Genomic DNA, 24,952 nt, shown 5'->3' with positions numbered 1-24,952 from the left:
CCGTATCTTGGACACACTGTATATGTATATACATATATATAAAACTACATTAACATTGTTTTTTGAAATAAATAACTATGGTAAGGGGTTACTTGATCTAACAGTACAATATATTTGCATATATAAAATACAATACTGGCTTCTTTAAACAAAACAAGTCATTGAGAAAGTTCGTATTTTTTATAAACAACTCCTCAGTAATATAAAAAGTACGAAAACATAAATATTACTTTTAAATTAATTTATATATTCGTATAACAAAATTCTCTTTTATTCAGAAAATATAGTTTACACAAAAATAAATTAATTGATGTTTGCACTAAACTGTTTAAAGATGAATTGTTATAGTAACTAAACCTACAACTTCTTTAATTGTTTGACGTAAGATATATAATATTTTTAAATAGAAAATAGTTGCGATAAATAATGGCTGCATTGGTGTGTCCAAAGGTAAATTACATATGATTAACAAATAAATATCAATCAACTTTTTTACTGTAGTAGTTTGGACAAATTTCTCCATTTCGCTGTTGGAATTTTTCTTCTGGACTTAAACTGAATAAACTAGTAAACTCAGCCTTCTTCCTCGCATAAGTAACAAAATTTTCTGAAATGTAAAACAATAAATTATTTATGTTATTTTTCTTAGGCGATGTTGTTTATCAATAAATTTTTAGTTTTTTTATATTTAGTCTAAATATTATTCTGCATTCGATTCATCCAGTCCGCCATAAACTGTCATTATCTGCATGTTTAAGTTTTTTCATTAAAATATGAACCAGGGTGTGGATCTAAATTTAATAGCTTTACCATTTAGTAACCAGATCCGGATTCATATTTTCTGCGATTGAAATAAAATTTATATGATCGTTTATAAGGATGGTCTCAGATGATAATTATACAAGACGAGTCATTAATAACGGTACACAGCTTAATGGCAGATTGTTAACGTCAACATATAGTGATTGGGTCAAACATGCCTTAGTCAATTGTTGTTCTTTTCGTTCTACAGGGTGTTAAAGTTGAAAAAATATTTTCGATTTTTTGCTATATTTTAAGTACCTATGTCAATTCATTGAAGTTAGGAAACAAACAATTTTTGTATTACATGCTTCTATATAAAATTGTAATTTCTTGGGTGAAGTTATTGGGTTAAAAATTGATAAATGAAAATCATGTTTTAGAAAATTGTGACTGGAGCCTAGTTTTAAATATTAATATAGATGAACAATGAAATACATAATACATGAAAATAAAATAATTATAAACTAGGATCATGCTAAAAAGTATCTTTTTTTGAGATCAATACCTACCAAATGTTATGTATCCGAGTTGATTTCTATCTACTTGATCAAATACTTCTAAAGCATATTCTTTACTCAAAGCTAAAGTTTGACATGCCGCCATACAGAAGTCTTCTGGTGATAATCTACCATACCCACTGCGATCATATATCTAGAAAATAAACATAATTGTTAATGAATCATAGTGTAGTAGTTGTGTTCACCTTTTGAAAAATTACACAGCTCCACAAAATAAAAAAAAGTATCGGATCTGGTATTCAAAACCATGTATTTCCATGTATTTTTTCCGCTGAATCCGAATCTGCCTTCCGATTTGGGCCAACGGGTCTGAGTTTTCGGAAAAATTAAAAAAAATCACAAAAATCGTAATTTACGATCGACGAAAGTTATAAAAAATCAAATTATTCTACTAGCTCACTAGACGTATGATTTTTCACTCGTTTAATTCCAATTTATCATCATAAGAGTCAGACAAGCTGGTCCAATTTCATTCAAAAACAGAAAATAGATTAAAAACACCATTTTCATGGCATAATTCGTGTTGCAGAGTTCTAGATCCATCTTTTATCCACCCACCCATTTATGAATTCATACATCTTTCTATTATCCACCTGTACCACCTATAAAATCCACCCATCTATCCATCTACTTTTTGTACTGAGAGATGAGATAACAGCCTAGAAGATGGAGAATACAATAAAACTTGTAGAATACTCTACTTTCTAAACAAAAGAAAACGATATCTACAAATCATTCTTATTTTTGTTGCTATAACGTGTTCTTTTTTCTTCAAAGGATCTATGCAGAGTTACGCTTTCGTTTAGTCCCTCTATTTTTCGTTTCTCTTTTTAACAACCAACAAAAATCGGCCATCATGTTTTCATCCCATCTTCCTTGATATCGCTGTTCTATAACCTTCATATCCTGATGAAATCGTTCGCCTTGTTCCTCGCTATAATCTTCAAGATTTTCAGGAAACCAATCCAGATGTGAATGAAGGAAGTGCAACTTGTAGTTCATCAAACATGCCAGATCTTGGAAGTTTTTTATCATTTTCGATACAATTTCTTCGTATTTGTTTTTTCCTAAAAAAATTTTCGCCCTATATATATAGGGCGAAAATTTCCGAATACTTCTGAGGCGAAATTGAAAGAAGCTGTATTCGATGGACCTCAGATTCGGACATTGTTCAAGGATGCAACATTCATCACTACAATGAGTAACGTTGAGAAGAGTGCTTGGACTAGTTTCAAAGCTGTAGCGACAATTTTTTTAGGAACCAAGAAGAGTCCTAAATACGAAGAAATTGTATCAAAGATGATAAAAGACTTCCAAGATCTGGGATATTTGATGAACTACAAGTTGCACTTCTGTCATTCACATCTGGATTAGTTTCCTGAAAATCTTGGATCTTGGCGAAGAACAAGGCGAACGATTTCATCAGGATATGAGTTATACATAGAACAGCGATATCAAGGAAGATGGTATGAAAACATGATGGCCGATTTTTGTTGGTTGTTAAAAAGATAAACGAAAAATAGAGGGACTAAACGAAAGCGAAAACCTTTGCATGGATCCTTTGAAGAAAAGAGAACACATATAGAATGATTTGTAGATATTGTTTTCTTTTGTTTAGAAAGTTTTATTGCTCTCTCAATCTTCTAGGCTGTTATCACATCTCTCAGTACAAAAAGTAGATGGATAGATGGGTGGACGGGGTGGGTTTTATAGGTGGTACAGGTGGATGAATAAATATGCGTATTCATGCATGAACGACTGGATAGAAAGATGTATAAATTCATAAATGGGTGGGTGGATAAAAAGATCGATCCAGAAATCTGTAACACGAATTATGCCATGAAAATGGCGTTTTTAATCTATTTTCTGTTTTTGAATGAAATTGGACCAGTTTGTCTGACTCTATGATGATAAATTGGAATTAAACGAGTGAAAAATCATACGTCTAGTGAGCTGGTAGAATAATTTGATTTTATTTTTTATAACAGTCGTCTATCGTAAATTACGTTTTTTTGTGAATTTTGACCGGTTTTTTTAATTTTCCCGAAAACTCAGACCCGTTGGGCCAAATCTGAAGGCAGATTCGGATTCAGCGGAAAAAGATACATGGAAATACAAGGGTCTGAATATCAGATCCGATACTTTTATTCAGGCCGAGTTCCGTTTGAAGACCGCTGCTGTAATCCGTCGATAATAAGAAAAATTTTGCATATGACACTGAAATTAATATAGTGTAATTTACGCATACGTTTAGAAAATGTCTAAATATTTCAGAAACAACTCTGGCTTCTAATAGTTTATGACTCAGTACATCATTAATGGCTTAGCTACAAGTTTTTCGAAACACAATTATCATATGAAGATGTAGGTTAGGTATAGTTACAAAAACGCTTAGGGTCTGCGCGCTAATCATCAGCACCGTAACGCAAATGCTGGCACCAGCTCAGTAATTATTAATGCTCTTGCGATCGGAGTCAGTCTGAAATGAGGTTTTACTCTATATGTGAAGCAATTTCAATAAAATCTAAAAAAAAACTATACGCAATAAACTTAAATTGTGTATTTCAAAGCTTCACCTTTATTCATGTTTATAACTGAGCCTTTTATAAATACCTTCTATGCAAGAGAAATAAGTTCGACAATACATTTATAATTTGTAAAACACGAGAGGCCAGAACAAAATAAACAATGTCGAACTTGTGTTTCAGAACAACTTTTCTCACAATCAATTACCCACACTAAACTGATACCAAAACATAAGACACTTTTAGAAACACAAGGATGACAGTTAAAAAACGACTAATTCTAACGTTGGTTCTAAGGCCAACTTGTAGATACTGTTGAATATAAGTGGGAGAGACGGCCTGGTCTTCATCACTCTTTCCAGTTAAGTAAACGATAATGTGAAGTTTATAGTTAATTTTATCTAGTGTCTTTTTCCTAAATTTTGTCCAAATGTATCAATTTCGTAGTATTTTGAAGCGCTGAAAACAACGCCATTAGTAAAATTTACCTAAGAACTCGCTATTTCTCAGAAAATTCACTATTTGGGTGAAAACTAGCTCAAATATGGGTCAGAATTGATTTTTTTCATAATTTTTGTCCAAATATATTATTTTCGTAGTATTTCGAGGTGCTGAACATGATGACATTAGTAAAATTTACCCTTGACCTCGATATATCTCAGAAAATCCACTATGTGGGTGAAAATACTACGAAAATGATACAGTGCGTTCCAATAGTCCCGGATATATATCTGGATTAATAGTGAGTTTTAGGTAAAGTTCAGATATACTTCAGAAAATACATTCCTTTTGTCATTTTTTGACGTATAAACAAATGTTTACATGTAGGTTCGCCCCTAGCCCCCCACAAGGTTCCCCCCATTTTTTTAAATTGCACATATGGCTTGTGATAGTCATTCGAAAGATAATTTAATTCTTTTTACGATAATGTAAAGTTTTCTGAAAATTTTTAAAAAACAAAGGAGTTATAGGAGTTTTCTTAAATACAAACGTTTATTAAAAAATATAAAAGAAAAAATAACACAATTATGCGATTATACTTTGAATAAAAAATCTATTTTAATAAATGTTCAAACTTCCCCACCCTCAATATCCCAACCTATAGTAGAACGATGTTACAACGTTAATTAAAGTTTCTCCAATAACTTCTTGCGATTCTTCAAATAATCTGTTCCTCAAGTGGTCTATATTTAATGGCTTTGTTTGATAAACATTATTTTTTAAGGAAAGCCTGCTGGCCATCCAATAGCACTCCTTCTCCCAATCCATCTATTAGGAGACATTTGATACAGGAATTGCCGAACTCCAATAGCAAAATGAGGTGTTGTACCATCCTGCTAGAACCACATTCTGTCAAAATTAATGTCTAAGTTTTGTAAAGCATGGATAATTTGATTAGTTCTTTTGGACATTTAAGTTACCATCAATTACAAACGGACTAATAATGGTGGTACCAATAATACCAGCTCACGTATTTATTTTTTTGAGGTTTCTGGGTATGTTCTTCTCTCATCCAGTGAGGATTTTGATCACTCCAGTACCTCAAATCGTGACGATTGACTAAACCATTAACAGTAAAAGTACATTATAGACCAGGCAAGTTAGACAATAAATCAGAAATTTTTTTCTGATGAACCGATCGAGTTGCGGTTTTCGGCATTGTCTTCCGAAAAATATCAGGAAAATAGTCTATCTATTACACTTTGGGGCTGGATCTAAACTGCATTGCGGGTGCATAAACTGCATCTTGGAGTGCATCAATTTTTTCCGAATTTTCTAAAAATGGTAAAAATTGACTAAAAGTTGTAGAAAGTTGGTTTTCGGGGTCGGAGATTCCGAATCTGACCCTGAAAAATATGCCCGACGGCCCTGGGCCCCCCCAGGGGGGCAAGGGGGGAGCCTTCTGTAAAACATCGAATAGCTGAGTAATTGCCTTCTAAATTTCCACTCGGGGTTTTTGGGGTCGGGGATTCCGATTCTGACACTGAAAAGTATGCCTGACGCCCGTGGGGTGGGCTTTCTGGAAAACATCGAAAGGCACATCAGATTTTTGCAATAAAACTGCTCCACTCGCTTACCAACCATGATCTTGTAGGCTTATCTTTACATTGTAACACACGTAAATTTACAGAGATTAGACAAGAAGGGTAAGAAAAACTAACAGGAAATTAATGAGTCGAAAAGAATCCCCTTTATTCTGAGAACCAATTTTCTTTTTATTTGCAAGGCAATTCGTGAGACAACTACTATCATACGTTTTTCTAACACTTTCACTATCAATCACAATTTTCATCATCAGTACTGCCATCACTGTCTCCATCACTATCATCTATTACATTTTCGACTATTTCAGGATTGGAACAAAACAAAACAATTTGTACATGCAATTATGCATGTAATTTCATGCTTTCTGCACCCACAAGGTCTGCATTGTCGATAATCGAATTTTGTCGCCTAATTGTTATGCATTATCCGCGGTCGCACGGGCCCAAGAGATTCCTTTGAAAATCCATAATCCATGAAATATTCTTCGGTTTTAAGGAATATTTCTTTGATTTAACGAAATGTGTCTCTTGGGAACGGATTGTCCAGGATTTCTCCAATTCTACGACAATTTTTCTCAGTGATAGACAAGCTAAGATTAACCGATATTTTCCAATGTCAGATTCGGAATCCCCGACCCCGAAAACCCCCGAGTAGAAATTTAGAAGTCAATTACTCAGCTATTCGATGTTTTACAGAAGGCCCCCCCTTGCCCCCCTGGGGGCCCCAGAGACGTCGGACATACGTTTCAGTGTCAGAATCGAAATCCCCGACCCCAAAAACCCCCGAGTGGGGATTTAGAAGGCAATTACTCAGCTATTCGATGTTTTACAGAAGGCCCCTCGCTTGCCCCCCAGGGCCGTTGGGCATATTTTTCAGGGTCAGATTCGGAATCTCCAACCCCGAAAACCCGTGCACACAAATTTCTACAACTTTTAGTCAATTTTTACGATATTTAGAAAATTCGAAAAAATTGATGCACTTTATGCACCCGCAATGCAGTTTCGATCCAGCCCCAAAGTGTAATAGATAGACTTTTTCCTGATATTTTTCCGAAGACAATGCCGAAAACCGCAACTCGATCGGTTCATCAGAAAAAAATTTCCGTATTCTGGGCGATTTTGGTCTAACTTGCCTGGACTAATTAGTCGGAAAAACAAATATTAAATATAAAGTTAGAGTCTTGGTCAACTTTTTTGCCATTATTGTTTCACAGAAATCAAGCCTTCAATCATAATCATCAAGCCTTCAATCAAGCCTTCAATCATAATCATCTTCACTTAACTGTTGCAGTAATTAATGTATTTTGTAAGGTTTATAAGAATTTGTTTTTAAAATTCGGCAAATAGATGATCTACTACTTGCATCATTTTCTCCAGCAGCCTTACGCACAGAAGTAAGAGGATCTTCCGCAAAACTCTGCAATTCAACAGCGTTATTATCATTAAAGTGTGTATACAATTTTTATTAAAATCTTAGTTGGGCGCTTTCGACTACATAGTCATCATCAGAGCTATTCGTTAAATTTTAGATACCAAAAAATATTTAGGAAACGTTGAAAATCTTAATAAGTTCGACATAACAATAAACAACGTTAAATATAACATCAATTACTGGTAAATAACAAGAGAAAGAAACAGAAATTGACTAACAATGTCGAACACGTGGAGTGAAATAAAGTGAGATTAAATGTTAAAATTTTGAAAAGCGCTCAGCTAAGATTTTAATAAAAAATTTATACACACTTTAACATACAAATTTCTTTGGCTTTTCTTTAAATCACCGAAGTGTGTACTCAAGATACAGTCGTTATTTATTAATCATTATCATTAGTTGCAGTTCCTAGGCGTCCTGATCGGGGCTTATCTTTCACGGTTCCAGTTTCTTCAAACTTTGTATTGTTTTGCACACAGTTGATTTTGACATTGGCATTCTGTTTGGAAACGTGTCATTAAATAAATGAACCACTTGATCGAATGACATTTTTGAGGTCGCCATATTGTCTCATCATCAAAATCGTTATACTTTCTCTTTCATTTAAGCCATATTTGATTAAATAATTAATTACAAAGTTACTTTATTATAAAATGACAAATGCGGTTTCCATTATTATTACCTAACAAACTTTATTTAATTAAATAACTTTTTGAAATGGTGTTTAATGTTGGTTCATTTAAAAAATAGCGTGACTCCTTTTTTTTCTAAAATTTTCCAAAAAACTTTACATTAGTGTAAAGAGAATGACATTATCTTTCAAATGACTTATCACAAGCCATACCGTGCAATTAAGAAAACTACCTTGTGGGGGGTAGAGGGGTGGGGTAATTGTAAACATTTGTTCACGTCAAAAAATGACAAAAAGAATGTATTTTCTAATGTATATCTGAAATTTACCTAAAACTTACTATTAATCGAGATATCTTGCTGCTCTGGGACTTTTGAGACACAGTGTATACAACTTAGCCAAAAAAATTTGGGAATAGATGCAGCATGAGAAATGGAGTTAATAACGCAAAAATTTGTTTTGTAAAATCCTTATAGTTTCCAAGAAAAAAATTATTGAAGTTATAGTACATTGAACCACTACATAGCTGGATAACTGTAGTCTCTAGCGTCATTCGCAATACGCGTGGGAGCCATGTGACTCCTAATACTGAAATCCGTCGTTGCGGTAGTTTTTACCTGTAATTTGTGGTGTTTACAACAGTTTTTTAGTAGTTAGTGTGAAAAACGATTTGCATGTATAGCAACTCAGAGTTGATGGATATCGTTTTAATTTATGGTGAAGCAAAACAACATGTGTGTTAGTTCGTAGAAAGTGAGTAAAACGGACCCAAATGTGTTTACACGTTAGTGGTTAGTGGATAAAATTTTGAACAATTGTTGTAACATCGGGTATGTCAAATGATTTTATTATTTAAAAACACAAATTAATTTTATTAATAATTAATAAAGGCAAAAGCATTTGAATTTGCCGATATAAAATAGGTGCTATAAAATTCTATTTATTTCTTTCCTTGCGAAAGTTTTTGTCCGTTTTTATCACACCGCCATGCCGGTCGCATTGTGCGTCGTCAGGATTTACAGTGGACCAGTTTCCAGTGCCGTGCAGAAGTGTATTTTTAAATCAATTTCGAACTGCCCTTTTTGATTTTTTCTTTACAAAATTGTATTTATAAGGGTCCCCTGTACATCCAGAATTTTTTTGAGCCATATTTGGGTTAGATTAGGTTAGGTTAGGTGGATTTTCTGAGAAATGTCGAGGTCATGGGAAAATTTTAATAATGGCATCGTGTTCAACGCCTCAAAATGCTACGTAAATGATAAATTTGAAGTGAAGTCATACATTTTGACTACAGGATCCTGTTCAGTGCATCGAAGTCCTTCGGAAATAATATGTGGCTATCTTGAGTTTGGACTTTTTTTGTGGCTGTGTTGTCGATTACTCTTAGTTTAGCCTAAATTAATCAGTAAAACAATTAATACTTCGTTGGTAATTTAACAGATTTCATGTTCATGCGTTAATATTAAACAACAGTACCGCCTTATTCTGAAATACCCTAACAAAATTATTTACACTGCCTTCGATCTCGATGTATTACGCTTTATAATAATAGAATAAAACTCATACATTTTTGAAATGCTCAAGCGTTTTGTTTATTTGGGCAAAAAATAAATGCTCTGTTATTCGTTAGGATTCAGACAGTTACCATTACCACAGGAATAATACGAGTATTTTCCTGAAATAACTTGTGGCCTACAAAGCATTCATATGCACAAACAAAACCTTAAAAAAGTTATGACTGGTACATATGTAAGTAGGTCAGATGATTTATAATCATATTTAAAGTATTACAATGAGTTAAATAAAACTCACATACAGGGATAACCATTTCTCCTGATATTGCGTATTACTTTGCACAAATAAATTTCAAAATTCAATGAATCGATAAATAATAGTTTATTTCTTCATACTCACTTTACATGCTATTTGAAGCACTTCCAATGTACTTCTATCTTTCGAAATGCCCAAAACACCAAGTAAATATTCCCTAAAATCTAATACGCCAGTGTTATGCTAAAAATAAAGAATTTTAAAATATCTCAGTTGTTACGTAAGCGATTATTTGCTTATTTACCTTATCATATATTTTAAACAGCTGGTACGCTATTGTATTTTCTGTAGAAATATTTAATAGTCTTGTGAATTCTATATATGTAATCCTGCATATCTGCATCCTCTTCTCACATATAAAACTCGAATTTAAAAAACTTTCTTCGATATTGGTATTTTCTAAGCTGAAAAAAATTGTGGCACTAAGTATATTTGTATTTTTATTTTTAAGATTGTTATGAGATGTATCATACATAATGGAAAAAGCTGAAGTCAAAATAAATTAATTGAATCAAATGTATTTTCTTTTTCGAGAAGCATTTGATTAAATAAGATTATGATATAGCAAATTTACATACAGTCCACAAACATTATCAAATATCAGACATATATCTTTTTTAAATTGACGTTCTGTATGAAAATTAGTCAAAATCTATATTAAAATTATAATAAAATTATCAGTTGCAAAGTATTTTCTTGTAGATTTTTCGAGAAAATGCCATTTTCGACGAGAAAAAATTATTTGCTTATTTTGTGATGTCAGTGGTGAAACTTGTTAATATACAGGATGATTCAGTTTCCGATGCGGAAACTTCAGGGATCGCTAGAGATTAAAAAAATAATATGAGTTTGCTATACATAATATAAACCATATTCGAGAAATGCTTCGTTAAGGAAATATAAGGTATTCAAGTATAAAAAAAATCAACTTTATTAATTGTTGCCAAACGACAAAATATATTTCTATGAAATATGTAGACATTAACTACTATCGAGGGAGCACGTTTTGCAGTGAAAACCATTAGGTATTTTTAGTTTTACTAATGGCGTCCATACTAGAACGTTACTGGATATTTCGAAAGAAAAAAAAATCAGTTTTGGATTCTTCATGCAATTTGGAGGAAAAAAGCTCTCTTTCAATTTTTCTGTACGACTCAGCGTGTTCAAAGTGAACATCAATTGAGCAAGCATTAGTAATATGATTTGTAATGATTGTTATTGTTATCGTTATTATTAGTGTTACCCTGAAAAATGCTTTTTAATAATGCAGAATACGCAGACATTCATTGTCGTTGCGGATTTTGTGGTGGAAATGCGGAAGCGGCAGTTCGTGAATATCGAAGACGATATCCAAATAGAAGAATTCCAGATGCTCGTGTCTTCATTGGAACACATCAAAACTTTCATATCTTTGGCATGCGTGTTAATAATGAATATAACAGAAGCTGTCACAATAACAATCGGAAATCATATTCTTCGTACTTTTGATGACAGTTTTCGCAGGACAGTTCAGCAACTACAAATATCTAAGTCTCAAATATTACGAACATTACGAGATGACTCAAGCATGCATATCACCTACAGCTCATTTATGCCCTGTGGATGTTGAAATGTGAATGAGGTTTTGCTAGTGGCTTTTAAACTCGACGGAAGAAAATCCTGACTTTTCGCACAAAATCCTGATAAATTCAGTAGATGTGAAATAACGAATTACCATAATATCCATGTTTAAGCACACGAAAATCTTCGAGAAATTCGCATCATTGGATTGGCCGGCTAGGGAGGAATGACATGAATCATGACGTGGTTAATGGTATTGGACCAGTGGCCGAGCCACCCAGGTCACCGGGTCTTAATCCACTGGACTTTTGCGTTTCGGAAATGTAAAAGACAAAGTTTACGCTGCTCTAGTAACAAGAGATAATTTAGTTTTAAGAATTCAGCAAGCCTGCAATGATATGCGGCGAAATCCAAATGAAGTATGTTGCAATAAATTCATTAGTTACACGATGTCGAAAATGTATTGAGGTGGGTGGATTACATTTCGAGCAATTTAATTTTTTTTTACTCGCAAACGCGATGGTAGTACGTCTACAAAATTTCATTGACATATCTTTAGCCGTTTACAACAATTAATACAGATTTTTTTTAATTAATCTTGAACACCTTGTATTTTCTTAACAAAGCATTTCTCGAATATAGTTTATATAGCGAACTCATATTATTTTTTATTGGTCCCTGAAGATTCCGCATCGGAAACTAGACCATCCCGTATACAAAGCGTTGTAAAAAAAACTAGATCAAATTTTCCTTACTACTTACTATTTATATTTATCCCAACCTTTTTGTAACAGTTATTCGAAAATCGAAGAGGTACTTCAAATACAGAGATTAATTAAAAGCCAGCAAAAGTTAAATCAAACCTAATTTATTTGCTCAACAGAAAATAAATCCATTTTCAGCACAAAATTTATAAACAAAAAATTTTTTATTAGAAATAAAATAAAAAAGAAAAAGCATTTATACGCCACCTTAATACATAAAAATGTGATAGTCAATTAAATTAAAATTTTAATTATCTAGAAAAGACAAAAACACAGCAAAGAGAAAAGAAATTATTATAATTGGAAAGAATTTCCGATAATTAGCTCTATTTATGATCATAGAGTTAAATAAAAAGTTTTATTTTGCCTAGAACAAAAATTAGGGGCTAAGCTTAAAATTTATTTAAAAATAGTACAGAATAAAGTTTTAGGTGTTTTCTTGTGATCTCAAAGGACATTATTCATTGCGCAAGTCAGTAAATACCCAAAATATAGTAGGTATAAACCATTAAAACAAATAGAAGACATACATATATTTAATTGTAATTAGGAAAAACGGGAAAATTTAAAAAAACAGCAATTACCTATATAGGGTACATATTTAGTAAAACACAATGTAGAGCATTTGTTTAAAGGACTATAAAAGCCGCAAAAAATGGATTTCGAAAGAAGATTACGGCACTAATTTGAACGAAGTTAATTTCGTGCAACTTTTATTTGAAATATTTTTTTGTATTATCGAGCAGAAGAATATGTCTTACGTTGAACACCCTGTATGTAGATACTTATAGCTCTATACTTTACAGCGTGATTAAATATGAAAAACAGCTTACCCCAACGTCCGTCTTAACTTTCTAACTTCGACTAAAGATGTGGCATATGGCAGGTTCATTTCTTTGGCCTTTGTCATCAATTTGCAATCATCGTAAGAGTAATCGACTACTGGAACTCCTAATGCTCTGCAACAGTTTTGGACAATAAACACTTATTTTATATAAAACATATTTATTTACTTAGCCATTATAGCCCTGACATTGTTTGCGAACAATTTTGGATCACGTTTCTCTTCTTCGCTTGGAGTGTATACGGGCAAAAATTCAATTTCGCAGTTGCTATAGGGCTGGGTAAGTGTGAGCCATAAAAGCTTTAACCTGAGAGAAATATTTATTAATAGTATAGTCTGTTTAGAAATGAAAGAGAGTAATAAAAGCTCATTATGTATGCAAATCGTAAATAAATGTAGTACTGGTGCTTATATTCAATATTTTTATATTGTGTATTTTCCGTATAGATGAGGTCTACTTTTAACAAAACTTTGTGCGATCGGACTGTACTAAATTGTAGCAGGTAGCTAAAATTTAATCCCCGACAATCCGTCTTTATCTATGTCGCTTCAATTTCTCGGTCCATTTCTCTTATAAGTAAACAATATAAAAACAGCATTTCAAAACATGAGGCTATTTTGAGCATCATAACCGGGTTAAGAGGGTGTTTAGTAATTCAAATAAAATTATTCAATATTATTATCAAAATATTTATTTAAATTTAATGAATAGACTTTTATTCCACACAAAAGTATATGTATTTTAAAAATTCAAATTATGGTGAGTAAATGTAGTGTTGTATAAATGTACAATAAAGAAAATAAAAAAGTAGGTATATTAAAATACATCCTCTGAATATTCTGATGAATTATCTTCGTCTCCTAGATTGATAACGATAGGTTCCACAGTAACGTCAATTAAATTATCGAGTTCCCACGTTTTCTCCTCTTCTTTTTGTACATGATGTATACATCTGTGCCAGTTATCTGCAGTTACTCGTTCCAAGGAATTTTTTAACAAAATTTTCACGTCTCTTAATTTAAACGTCGTATTATTTCGCGCTACATCTCCTTTTACCTGCGCCCAGACTAATTCGATTGCGGTAAGTTCACCGTAGTACCGTTATTTGGCGATTTGTTGCCATTTCATCGATAACATATTTTTTCTGATCTTTATTAAGATTGACAAGTGTCAAAAGTTCCTTTTTCACCATATTTGTTTCAAAAGAAATGTTTTTTCCGGATAACCATTGAATTATATCGGCTTTCCTCCAAGCAATCGTAGGCGTCCGCTCGGTCTGCCGTGAATGGTATTATCCATGACAATTACAGACTCCGGAGGAATAAGATCCAACATCTGTGTAAAATACTCTTCGAAAACATCTGCGTTCATGTCTTCGTGATAGTCACCTGTATTTTTAGATTCAAATAAAAGTAAACCGCCATCTACAAAACCACTGGCACTACCTATATGTGTCACTATTAATCTTCGCCCTTTACCTGAAGGTGCCTTGAACACTGTTGAAAGTCCATCCAAAAATGCTTGTCGAAAACTTTTTACATTTTTATCTTGCCATACTTTTGTTACAGTATATCCCTCGTTGACCCAAGTTTCGTCTAGATAATAAATATTCCTCTCTTCGTCACGGAATTTTCTAATTGATCTTAAGTAGGATCTTCGCCAACAAATAATTTCATCTTTATCGATAAGAACTGACTTCCTGTTCTGCTTTTCCCAGCAAAAATTCAACTCTCGTAAGACGGCCCATAATTTGCTTCTACTGATTTTTGGCAAATCGTTGTCCTCTGAAAGTTCACTTAAAGTTTTGTTTAGCGTTGGTATTTCTTATTTAAAATAAAATGAGTGTACTTTAGTCACTAAACACAAGTCGAATTTTACTCTACTGCACTAGCACGTCTTCGTATATTCAGCTCTAAGACTGGATTGATCTGCCACAATACACTGGCTCCTGCCCTATGATGTATCCAGTAAAATATACTAATGTACACCCATTACCTGTTAGCATTAGTGTTACCCGATAATTACCTGAAACGAATCTTATCTCGGGGTTTTATTACTCTCTTTCATTTTCAAACAGAGTATAGTTGATAGGCATTCATGACCAGTGATAAAGTACGATGGTTTTTCGGTTTTTCAGGTTGTTATACCATGGCCTATGTACCTAGTCGCTGCCAGTTACAGAATGACATTTCACTGTCTTAGTCTTAGCTAGCAGTCCTTGACCTATTTAGTGACGACTTTGTAAATTCTTCGCCGTGGCTGAGAACAACAAAGTCTGGACAAAGATTCCTAGCTGATTGTAAGGAAGTAAAACGTAATTTTGTATAAGTAGCTGTACACAGCACAACGTAGCAACCCGAAAAGCTATCGTACTTTAAAATGTTCTTTTTATTGGGTGGGGGCAGGGGGGGCGACGAAATTATACAGGGTGAGTCATAATTATATGTAAAAAATTTAAATCGAAATTTCTTCTCGCCGAAACAAAATAAATGGTCAAATAAACCTTTGTTCCAAAATGCTGAAGTAAAAAAATAGTGTTTTCTTAATAGTTGCAGAACGACTTAACAGAAACATGGTGCAGTCAATGTCATGAACTTGTCAATTGCTACACTATGGTGAACCTTTAAAAAATGTTGCTTTCATTTTACTATAAAAAAGTGTTCCAATTAAAAATAATATGGATTTACAAAAAAATACACCAAAATAAAAAAAATACAGAAAATAAACAATATTAGAATTAAGGAACTATAGCAAATGTTCGAAGTGTCCACCTTCAGCCATAAGTGTTAATTACTTCGCGATAAATCCGTTGCTTTAAAAATCCCCATAAAAAGTCATCTAGTTGATTTAAGTCTGGACTTCTTGAAGAAATCCAGCTACCACCAAAATGATTACACCGGTACACAAAAACTGTATTTTGATTTGACTCAATAGGCTTTATGTACTTTGGCGTGCTAAATCCGAATCTGAAGTCCGTTTAGCTCAAACACCCCCAAAATATTACAATTTTTTTTTGAACTTGGTCATCTGCATCCAAATCTGAAGTATTTTAAGCTTCATTCCCCCCAGATTTTGCAAAAATCGCAAAATAATAGCGAAAAATCATCAAAAATCACTTTAGTGAGCGGGAAAAAATCGCAAAAATTTTTTCTGACCTTGATCGTCTATGGGCTGTATCCCCCACAGAATTTGATCACCAGATCTGAATAAATATGATATCTTTCTCTGGGGGTCTTTAAAGGAATTTGTTTATTTTGCACCGGTTGTATCTGAAGCAGATTTATGAATATCCTATAATAAAATCAACCCCATAAAAAATTATCCACAGGGTTTGCGCAGAGTAGGGTAAATTGTATTAGAGAAAATGGTTGTTACTATTTAACGATATCGGTAGCGGTTAATGTTGAATTTGGTAATGTTTTATTTGTAAGGTTCACCTTTTTTAATATGTTAAAAACAAAATAAAGAATCTAATTTAATGAAATTGCTTTTTCTTGATACTCTTTTGTAAAAGTCAAAAATGACATCTGAAATCATAGCATCATAGCCTACTAGTCGTAAAACGGCATACTTTACTATTTGTCCGATTCAATTAGTAATGACGCAGTTTCACAAAATCCAGATTTTCTCAAAAACCGTTATTTTTTCGAAAAATTTTAAAGAATAAAAAAATGTTTAAAATTAAATTTCCTGTAATACGGGTAAAACTATTGACTAACTGGCATACTGATAAAAAAATCGATATAATTTTAAGGGCACCCTACCCCTAGTCCGGCCCTTATTGGACTTCCAACAAATTAATATTCTTATCAATTAAAGACAACAATATGTCCACAGAGTGGAAAAGAGGGAAAATATTTTTATTTTTTATCATTTTACGTGAAGAAGGCATTCAAATTTTTGCTTATCTTTAAAATGTGTTTGGCATTGAGAACTTTCATCTTGCATGTACAGGGCGATCAGAAAATCGGTAATTATAAAAATCATTCAAGAATAAACTGCATTTTTTAAACAATACGTACATATATGTTATTAAGGAAAGTTGCTTAGAATTGAAATTTGATTATAATTTCAATTTGAGTATGAATCGATCTACTTTAATAGAAACGGACAGTAAAATATTTTTATTACTCATTTTACGAAAAAAAGGCATTCTTGTTTAAAATTTTTGCTTGTCTTTAAAATGCGTTTGGCATGGAGAACCTTCACTTTGCATGTACAGGGTGATCAGAAAATCGGTAAATATAAAAATCGTTAAAGAATAAACTGCCTTTGTTTTATACCGAATTATTCCTGGAAAAGTATTGGACCAAAAATGTTTAAGAAAAAAAATATATTGTGAGACTTTGTAATCTGAAAATTCGAGATAAAACGAATTTATTATTATCTGGGTATAGACAGAAGAACATAAAATGACGTTTTATACTTACGCACTAGGGCCTTCCCAAGTCCATGTAACTGTATCTAATTTGTTGGGATATCGAATGCACACGGGCTGGATGGGAACTCCAGGATAGAATGCGCCTGGCTTGAACGTTATCAGGCAGGACCTATTGGTACAGGTTCCCTCTGGAAAGATTAATATTTGGGGCCAATCCAAGTCCGATGTAGCCCTATTTATAATCTCTTTTATTGTATTTTGACGGGAGTCGGGATCGTCTCTCCACACATATACGGGCTGGGTGAAGTTAATTAATTCTGCAAATATTCTTTATAAATAAATATTAACGCTACTCTTGAGCCAGTGGAAATCAAGAAAATCCTAAATATTTTATAGGGAATTCCCTATCTGTATCAATAATATTACAATAATTCATTCACGTGACGGGAAAGGGGGTCGGGTGGAGAGTTTTATATAATTTTGGAAACTTGGCAGTTCTGTATATTTTCCGGTGATCTTTTCAAATTTCAACTATGCTTGCTTTGCAAAACAAGTTTTTAGCGACTATCTCATTTCCAGTGTAATTTACGAAAAATGTAGGTGTTTAGTAAAAGGTTCCTATAATTCATGTTTCTTTCATCAAACACAAATGTGTCAAATATTTACAGATTATTTAGTGAAAATCTACAGCGCCAATTTGTATCGCATATTCGATGTGAAGCATAGGCGCATGACAATCTATTCGCATTTATCTCCTGAAATGTAAATAAAAATAGCTTTGGCAAATGAAGAAAGCTAAATAAAGTACTCATGGCAAAGGCAAAGTCTACGTCTTCACGCGCACTGATGGAACGACACATATTTTTATGCCGTCATCATCTGGTTTGAATTGAGGAAGTGTGAAATTCAAGTACACAAACTTTCTCCCTCCATTACAAAAAAATAACTCCAGGGCCGTATTGTACAAATAATGCCCTATTGCGTCAGTAGAAGGAAATACGTGACCGGGTAAAATGAAAAGGGTAAACAAAGCGAAAAATAAGTTTCTACCCCACTAAAATGAATTCTATTAGGTACAATGTTTATATTTTCAGAGGTCAAAGTTAGGACCAATAAATTTTGTTTAGAATAGATTGGTACATGTTAGTTACTGAAACATTATGAGCGAGATTGTATTATACTTGTACCGGGTTAATATCACTATTTATAAATTTCTTATTATGACTTAAAATTGTGGATTATACAGTGTATCCCACCGGGAATCGCCAAAATTTGAAAATTTGGCATGTCAGTGGGGGAAACACAACTAAAATATTTTTTAAGGTCATAGCACTTCCGGTTATACCGGAAGTCGATGTCATCTTCGTTATTCTAAAAGGAATACCCTATATATTTTTGCATTTTTAGATTCTACTTGAAATTTTAAAGTCACTTTGTATAACAAACTTAGTTCCTAAAATTTATAATTTTTGAAATATTGACATTTTTTGTTGTGCAGGATCCTTTGTATTTTATTCCACCAGTTAGATATCAATTTGAGATTCGGCGCAGTATAGAAAACAGTAAATTCACTGCCTATCTAAACTATTTATAAAAAATGCCGCGCAGGTAGGGGAACCTCAAAAGCTGGGCTTGTTGGTGGACTAGGGGCTGGGCTTGCTATTGCGCATAGACCACGCGTCCCTTAACTGGACTTTTAGAGCAGTGGGGTTGTGGTCCACAAAAGAGAGGGAGTTAATTTACTGTTTTCTATACTGTGGATTCGGTATGTGAATAGAACGCGTATGGAACAAACTTACACAATATCCAAAAATTAAAAAATATGATACCAAGTGTTTAATTTTCGACTGTACATTTTGATAAATTGAAAGACTTATAACTTTGTAAACTTAAATGGAACACCCTGTATTTTTTTTACCTATCTTGTGCAGAAATTAATGATCTTTTACGTGATTAGGCATTGCAGGGGCTGTAGTTACAACTTTTACTTTTAATTTTTAAATTTCACATTAACTTAACTTTATCAAGTGGCCTATGAGTAGGAACAATCGTTATTGACAATCAAGCCAGAATTTTGAATATTTATTGCATTAGAAATTTATCTAGTACCTATTGTATTTTGTTTTTAGTTTCATCTAGTTTTTATTTTAATTTCACTTTACCATAATAGTCGAGGAAATAAAGCACTAAAAGTGGCTTACCTCCGAAATCTGTGCAGTAAGATGGATCGTGATGCAGTTTTTTTGCATTCGATTCGTTAGAGCGTCCAGAAAGTTTGTGACCATGTGATCAATGAGTAATGAATCAGTGATGAATCAGCGCATAAGAAAAATGCATTTTTAAAATTGCACTCAAAGAGTTAAAAAATAAAAATATTTATAACTTGGAAAATATTGACGGAAATGAGTTCAATTTTGCTACTCGGGGGTTTTTGGGGTCGCTGAACACGAATATCACAACTGTAATGGTCTCCGAGGTACTGATGTCATCTTCATAAGCTTTATCGAATATCTAAATAAATTATCCGAAACATTTTTTTTTAAATTTGGCGCTTTTAACACAGTTGGTAGCATTGATGGAATTTTAGGTAAGGACTGCGATCACTGGCTGCTGCTTCCACGTTTGCACTTTCACAACTGCAGCATCGCGTGCAAAAATTGTGCAGGCATTAATTACACGAATAATGAAAAATATCCTGCAAATGACATATTTTCTTCGGAGTTGGAAACACTCGATGAAGAAGATAATGGAAATTAAAAAATTAAGTAAGAAAAATTAAAATTGTAAAGATATCTACTATAATATTTTTTGTAATTAATAAATGTATTTTTATAATAAAAAATAATTAAGAATAAAACAGTTGTCACAGAAAACAGCCATTCTGGATACTAGGTACCTCGAGGACCGTTACCATCGTGATATTCGTGTTGAGCGACCTCAAAAACCCCGAGGTAACGAGTTTCGGCGAAGTTTATAACCAATTTCCATAAAAGTCCAGGAGATGACGTGGAAACCGGCCACCCTGGGTACTAGGTACCTCGAAGACCGTTGCCGTCGTAATATTTGTGTTCAGCGACCCCAAAAACCCCCGAGTAGCAAAATTGAACTCATTTCCGTCAATATTTTCCAAGTTATAAATTTTTCATTTTTTAATTCTTCGAGGTGCAATTTTAAAAATGCATTTTTCTTATGCACCGATGCAATTTTCATTTCTCATTGATCACATAGGGTCACAAACTTTCTGGACGCTCTAACGAATCGAATGCAAAAAACCGCATCACGATCCATCTCACTACACAGATTTCGGAGGTTCAGTGTTTCATTTCCTCGACTATAATGTCCAACTACGTTAGAAGTTCGTTACACCAGTTCTTTGTAGATTCACGTCACTGTACAACCTGTAGAACCTAATATCAAATGTGTCTAACAAAATCAATGCCTAATTACCGTTTGTTGAAAAAATAATATCTATGTGGTATTTAATGTCCCTACTCATGTTCATACTCATTCATACTTATATCGTTTGCTTAAATGACATATTATGTAGTTGGAATTGTCCTAAAGGAAATAGAATATTGAAGTTTCTGCATTTTCATTATCAACAACAGGTAGTCCTCTATCTGGTTTTAGTATGACAGAGCCGAAATTTCGCTTTAGGGCTTTACTTTGTCTGAATATCGCACTGCAAATGTATCCCGTTCTTCATATTATTATTGCTTTGTTACATTGTCCGTAAATAATAAACAAATTTAAATAATTCTCATTAATAAAAATTTTACTACACACTATAAACTACAAATAATAATTTTACTCGTTGTTTGATAGTTTGATTGTCAATAACGATTGTTCCTACTCATAGACCACTTGATAAAGTTAAGTTAATGTGAAAATTGAAAAATAAAAGTAAAAATTGCAATTATCTCTAAAAGTTGTAATCACCGCCCCTACGAAGATAATTAATTTTTGCACAAGATAGGCCAAAAATACAGGGTGTTCCATTTAAGTCAACAAAGTTATGACTCTTTGAAGTTATCATAATGTACAGTCGAAAATTAAACACTAGGTATATCATATTTTCTAATTTATGGATATTGTGTAAGGTTGTTCCATACGTGTTCTACTCACATACCGAATCTCAAATTGATATCTAAGTGCTGGAATAAAATACAGAGGATCCCGCACAACCTTGCATCTGTCAAATTTTTCATAAAAATGTCAATATCTCAAAAACTATCAACTTTAGGAGCTAGGTTTGTCATAAAAATTGACCTTAAAATTTCAAGTAGAATCCAAAAATGCACAAATATATAGGGTGTTTTATTTAAAATAACGAAGATGGCGTCGACTTCCGGTATAACCGGAAGTGCTATGACCTTGAAAATATTTTAGTTGTGTTTCCCCCACTGACTTTGATAAGTTACCAAATTTTCAAATTTTTCAAATAAGTACTTTTCCAGATATCGATCACGGCGATTCCCGGTGGGGTACACTGTATACTGAAGGGCGAATCACAAAAAGAGTGATGAAGAAAACAAAAATATGTAGGGAGGAACATGGCCATCCACTGAGTGAATAAGGATTTAATTTTTTTTTATATGCTAGAATTGATGTAAAATGAGCGCAAGTCCATATACATGAAATTGAAACGAACGAAAATTATTTTTGCAAGAACTGTGCATACACTCTTTAAGAAATTATATAGGTATTTTATTAAACAATATACTGTTTACGTGTAATTTCACTTTAAATGTTTTTAATTTCCACTTCGCCTTGCTATAAAGAGTAAAGTGGGGAATGACAGGGGGTTTAGTTTTTTTATTTGAAAGAAGCTATATTATTAATATATATGCTTGCAGGTAGGTAGTCAAATGTTTTAAGCACAATTTGGTGTGTGTGAAATGATATGAAATGATAATTTGAAGCGTTAGAAATGAAACAGATAAAAACATTTCTATTCTCCGGTCTTCCCCTAATACAGTAAATTGTTATGAGTAGGAAATGTATTATTTCATACCGTTATATGTAAATTACGAGTAGCAAGTACGAGAGAGCAGAGAATACAGGCTCAGATATAGACTCATGGTAGTAGTATATTATACGAGTATTAAAAGTTGGCTGATTCATATAGCTTGTGTAATAGAAAGGGATGCATGAAAGATATTCTTACTTTTCACTCTTTGCTCCAAAATCTTGAAAACAAACAACCATGTATCTACAATATACAAGTTTTTTCGTTATTAATTGAATATTTTGTCACCACTGAAAAAAATAATGAAATATACTCTCGTAGGAACGATCAGCCAAGAGTTACTTATTTGACAAAATAAAGAAAAAAACTAAAACTGTATCACAAATAAATGACTTCAGACAATATACAGGGTGTTCAGATTGAATCCACCCCTGTAAAATTTCAGTGCATCATACGATTTTGATGATTTTTTACAAGATGGCTGATAAAATTGACTTTTAAAAGTTTTCTCGAAGTTTTTACTATTGAATTTTACTTTACTATTTTCAAGTAGGTATTTTTAAAGCATAATCATTTTTTAAGGGATGTGGCCTACATCAGCAAAGAGCTATCTGCTGCGGGTACTTTTACTACAGAGTCTTCATAAATGATAATAAGCCACGTGATCAGTTGAAATAGTAATTTTATTTCCTTCACGATGGCAATTAAATTCTGATAAAATTAAAAATTACTAATTGTAAGACAATAGGACCAAGACTACGTTAAAACGCAACATTTCGTTTTACTGGCTCATGATTGGTGTTATTTTTCACTACACTTCATTCAACCAATCAGCGATTGGATTATATCGAATGTGTTTGTTCCTGTTTATTATAAACGAATCATTATGACCCATGCCGCTAAACTGATATTTACGCATTTTTCAGCGGCGTCCGTCGTCCGTGTCAGTTTTCACAGCTAAACTTTTGCACAAACACAGCTTTTTTATTCGCACCAAATTTTGAGGTTAATAATATTTTTATTTCAGAACGCATTATGTCGTTTACTCCAGAACAAGATGCCTCTGTTGTAACAGCTCAATTTCGAAGCGGAACTCGAAATGCTGACGGGTCTTTACAATCCTGCACTGAACAATTTATGATGGAATTTCCAGAAGGAAACATTGACTATGGCACTTTTCTTTTAAATCAAAATGTGCTATTGTCAAAAGATTTGAAACCAAACGCTGCATTTGCAAAGGAAAATTTACTGTACTTACAGAAAATGTAATCGATAACATCGAATAAAGTCCGTATCAAAGTTGTTTGTTCAAACTGGTATTTTTTTTTGTTAAGTTTTTGCAAATATTTTCAAATTTAGTTTGTCTCTAAAAAATTTTAACTTTGAAATTTTTATTTGAATTTGAGATTAGATTGAAGTACAGTTAATATACTAAAATTTTCATTTTAGGGCTTTCAAATGGAACATACCCGTAAAAAATACCCGTACACGGTAAGTGTTATACAGGAATTACTTCCCATAGACTATGAAAGACGATTACAGTACTGTGAGTGGGTATATAGCAAACATGGTAATAATTTGTTGCACTTTTCTTTTTCTCTGACGAAGCATGGTTTCGCATGTCAGGTTATGTAAATAGTCGAAATTATAGAACCTGCACTGTAGAAAATCCTCATACATTTATAGAAACCGGTTTACATCCCTTAAGTCGGGGTTTGTGTAGGGATGTCAAGAATATAACAGAACAACAACTGCAAAATGAAAATATGCACAGGAGAGTAAATCTGTGCATAGCTAGTGAAGGACATCATTTTGAAGAAATATGTAATGTCTTTGTCGCAAATATGGTTTACTAATTTATGAATTTGAATATATATTTTATATTGCAGCGAAGAGCAATGATTTGTAAATTAATGTAACTTTTTCGTAATGTTATTTTAACTATAATAAAAAGTAAACTGTCTATGTTTGTTGTACTCGGTATTTAAATAAAAATAATAAAACTGTTATAGGTTCACATTATGTTCTTTTTGCTTTCATAGTAAAAATTTGCAATTTGTTCATAAAGTTAAATGTATTTATTCGAAAAAACAAAAGTAGTAGTTTCGGAAGTATCTAATACTAAATTATATGTGTTAAGTTAAATATCGATAGTTCATGTCAGTCAATTTTAGAAACAATTTTATTTCGTCCACTTCACTGAGGTTTAGGGATTTTCATTTGATCTTACCAATCGTGAATTGTTCGACGGTCACGTGGCTTGTAAACACTAATAATGGCTCTGTACTTGTCTTTAGTTAAGATTAATACCTGAAATTGAATGACCGCAAAATCCGCCCGTTTTTGCGTAGTGTGTAGCAAGAACGGGGAAGGTTGTACAGAGGTCTCCGTGGGCTTAAATTGATCGTCATGAAAAATCTAGGTGAGCATAAATCGATTTTTCCAATATTTGCCCGACTTACCCCTACTTAAGGGGTGGAAACCACCCCTAAACAAGAAAAATGAGAAAATAGTCGATAAATTCTCGGTAAAATTGGGGGAATTTCACATGGCAAGGGTAAAATCAGGAATGTCCTTCTAAAAATGCTCATGATAAACCTACCCCCCGCGTGGGGGTAAAACAATAGATCGAATTATGGGGCCCGTCT

The 24,952-nt window shown here is 33.0% G+C and overlaps 1 protein-coding gene across 1 annotated transcript in view; it reads right to left on the bottom strand.

The window, feature by feature from the left end:
* Window positions 1-338: 338 nt before the first annotated feature.
* Window positions 339-24,952, bottom strand: part of LOC108913561 (lysophosphatidylcholine acyltransferase) — a 113,331-nt gene continuing 88,717 nt past the window's right edge. The window contains exons 5-11 of the mRNA XM_023455892.1: window positions 17,385-17,652; window positions 13,123-13,260; window positions 12,943-13,068; window positions 10,030-10,189; window positions 9,870-9,968; window positions 1,314-1,455; window positions 339-607 (exon numbers count right to left, since the gene is read on the bottom strand). Coding sequence (XP_023311660.1) covers window positions 480-607; window positions 1,314-1,455; window positions 9,870-9,968; window positions 10,030-10,189; window positions 12,943-13,068; window positions 13,123-13,260; window positions 17,385-17,652 — 1,061 coding nt within the window. The 3' untranslated portion in view covers window positions 339-479. The remainder of the gene's footprint in view (window positions 608-1,313; window positions 1,456-9,869; window positions 9,969-10,029; window positions 10,190-12,942; window positions 13,069-13,122; window positions 13,261-17,384; window positions 17,653-24,952) is intronic.

This window comes from Anoplophora glabripennis, unplaced genomic scaffold (assembly GCF_000390285.2).
Source record: "Anoplophora glabripennis isolate ALB-LARVAE unplaced genomic scaffold, Agla_2.0 scaffold890, whole genome shotgun sequence".
Lineage (NCBI taxonomy): Eukaryota > Metazoa > Arthropoda > Insecta > Coleoptera > Cerambycidae > Anoplophora > Anoplophora glabripennis.
Note: the sequence above shows the minus strand (reverse complement) of the source record. Positions and strands in the feature narration are given on the sequence as shown.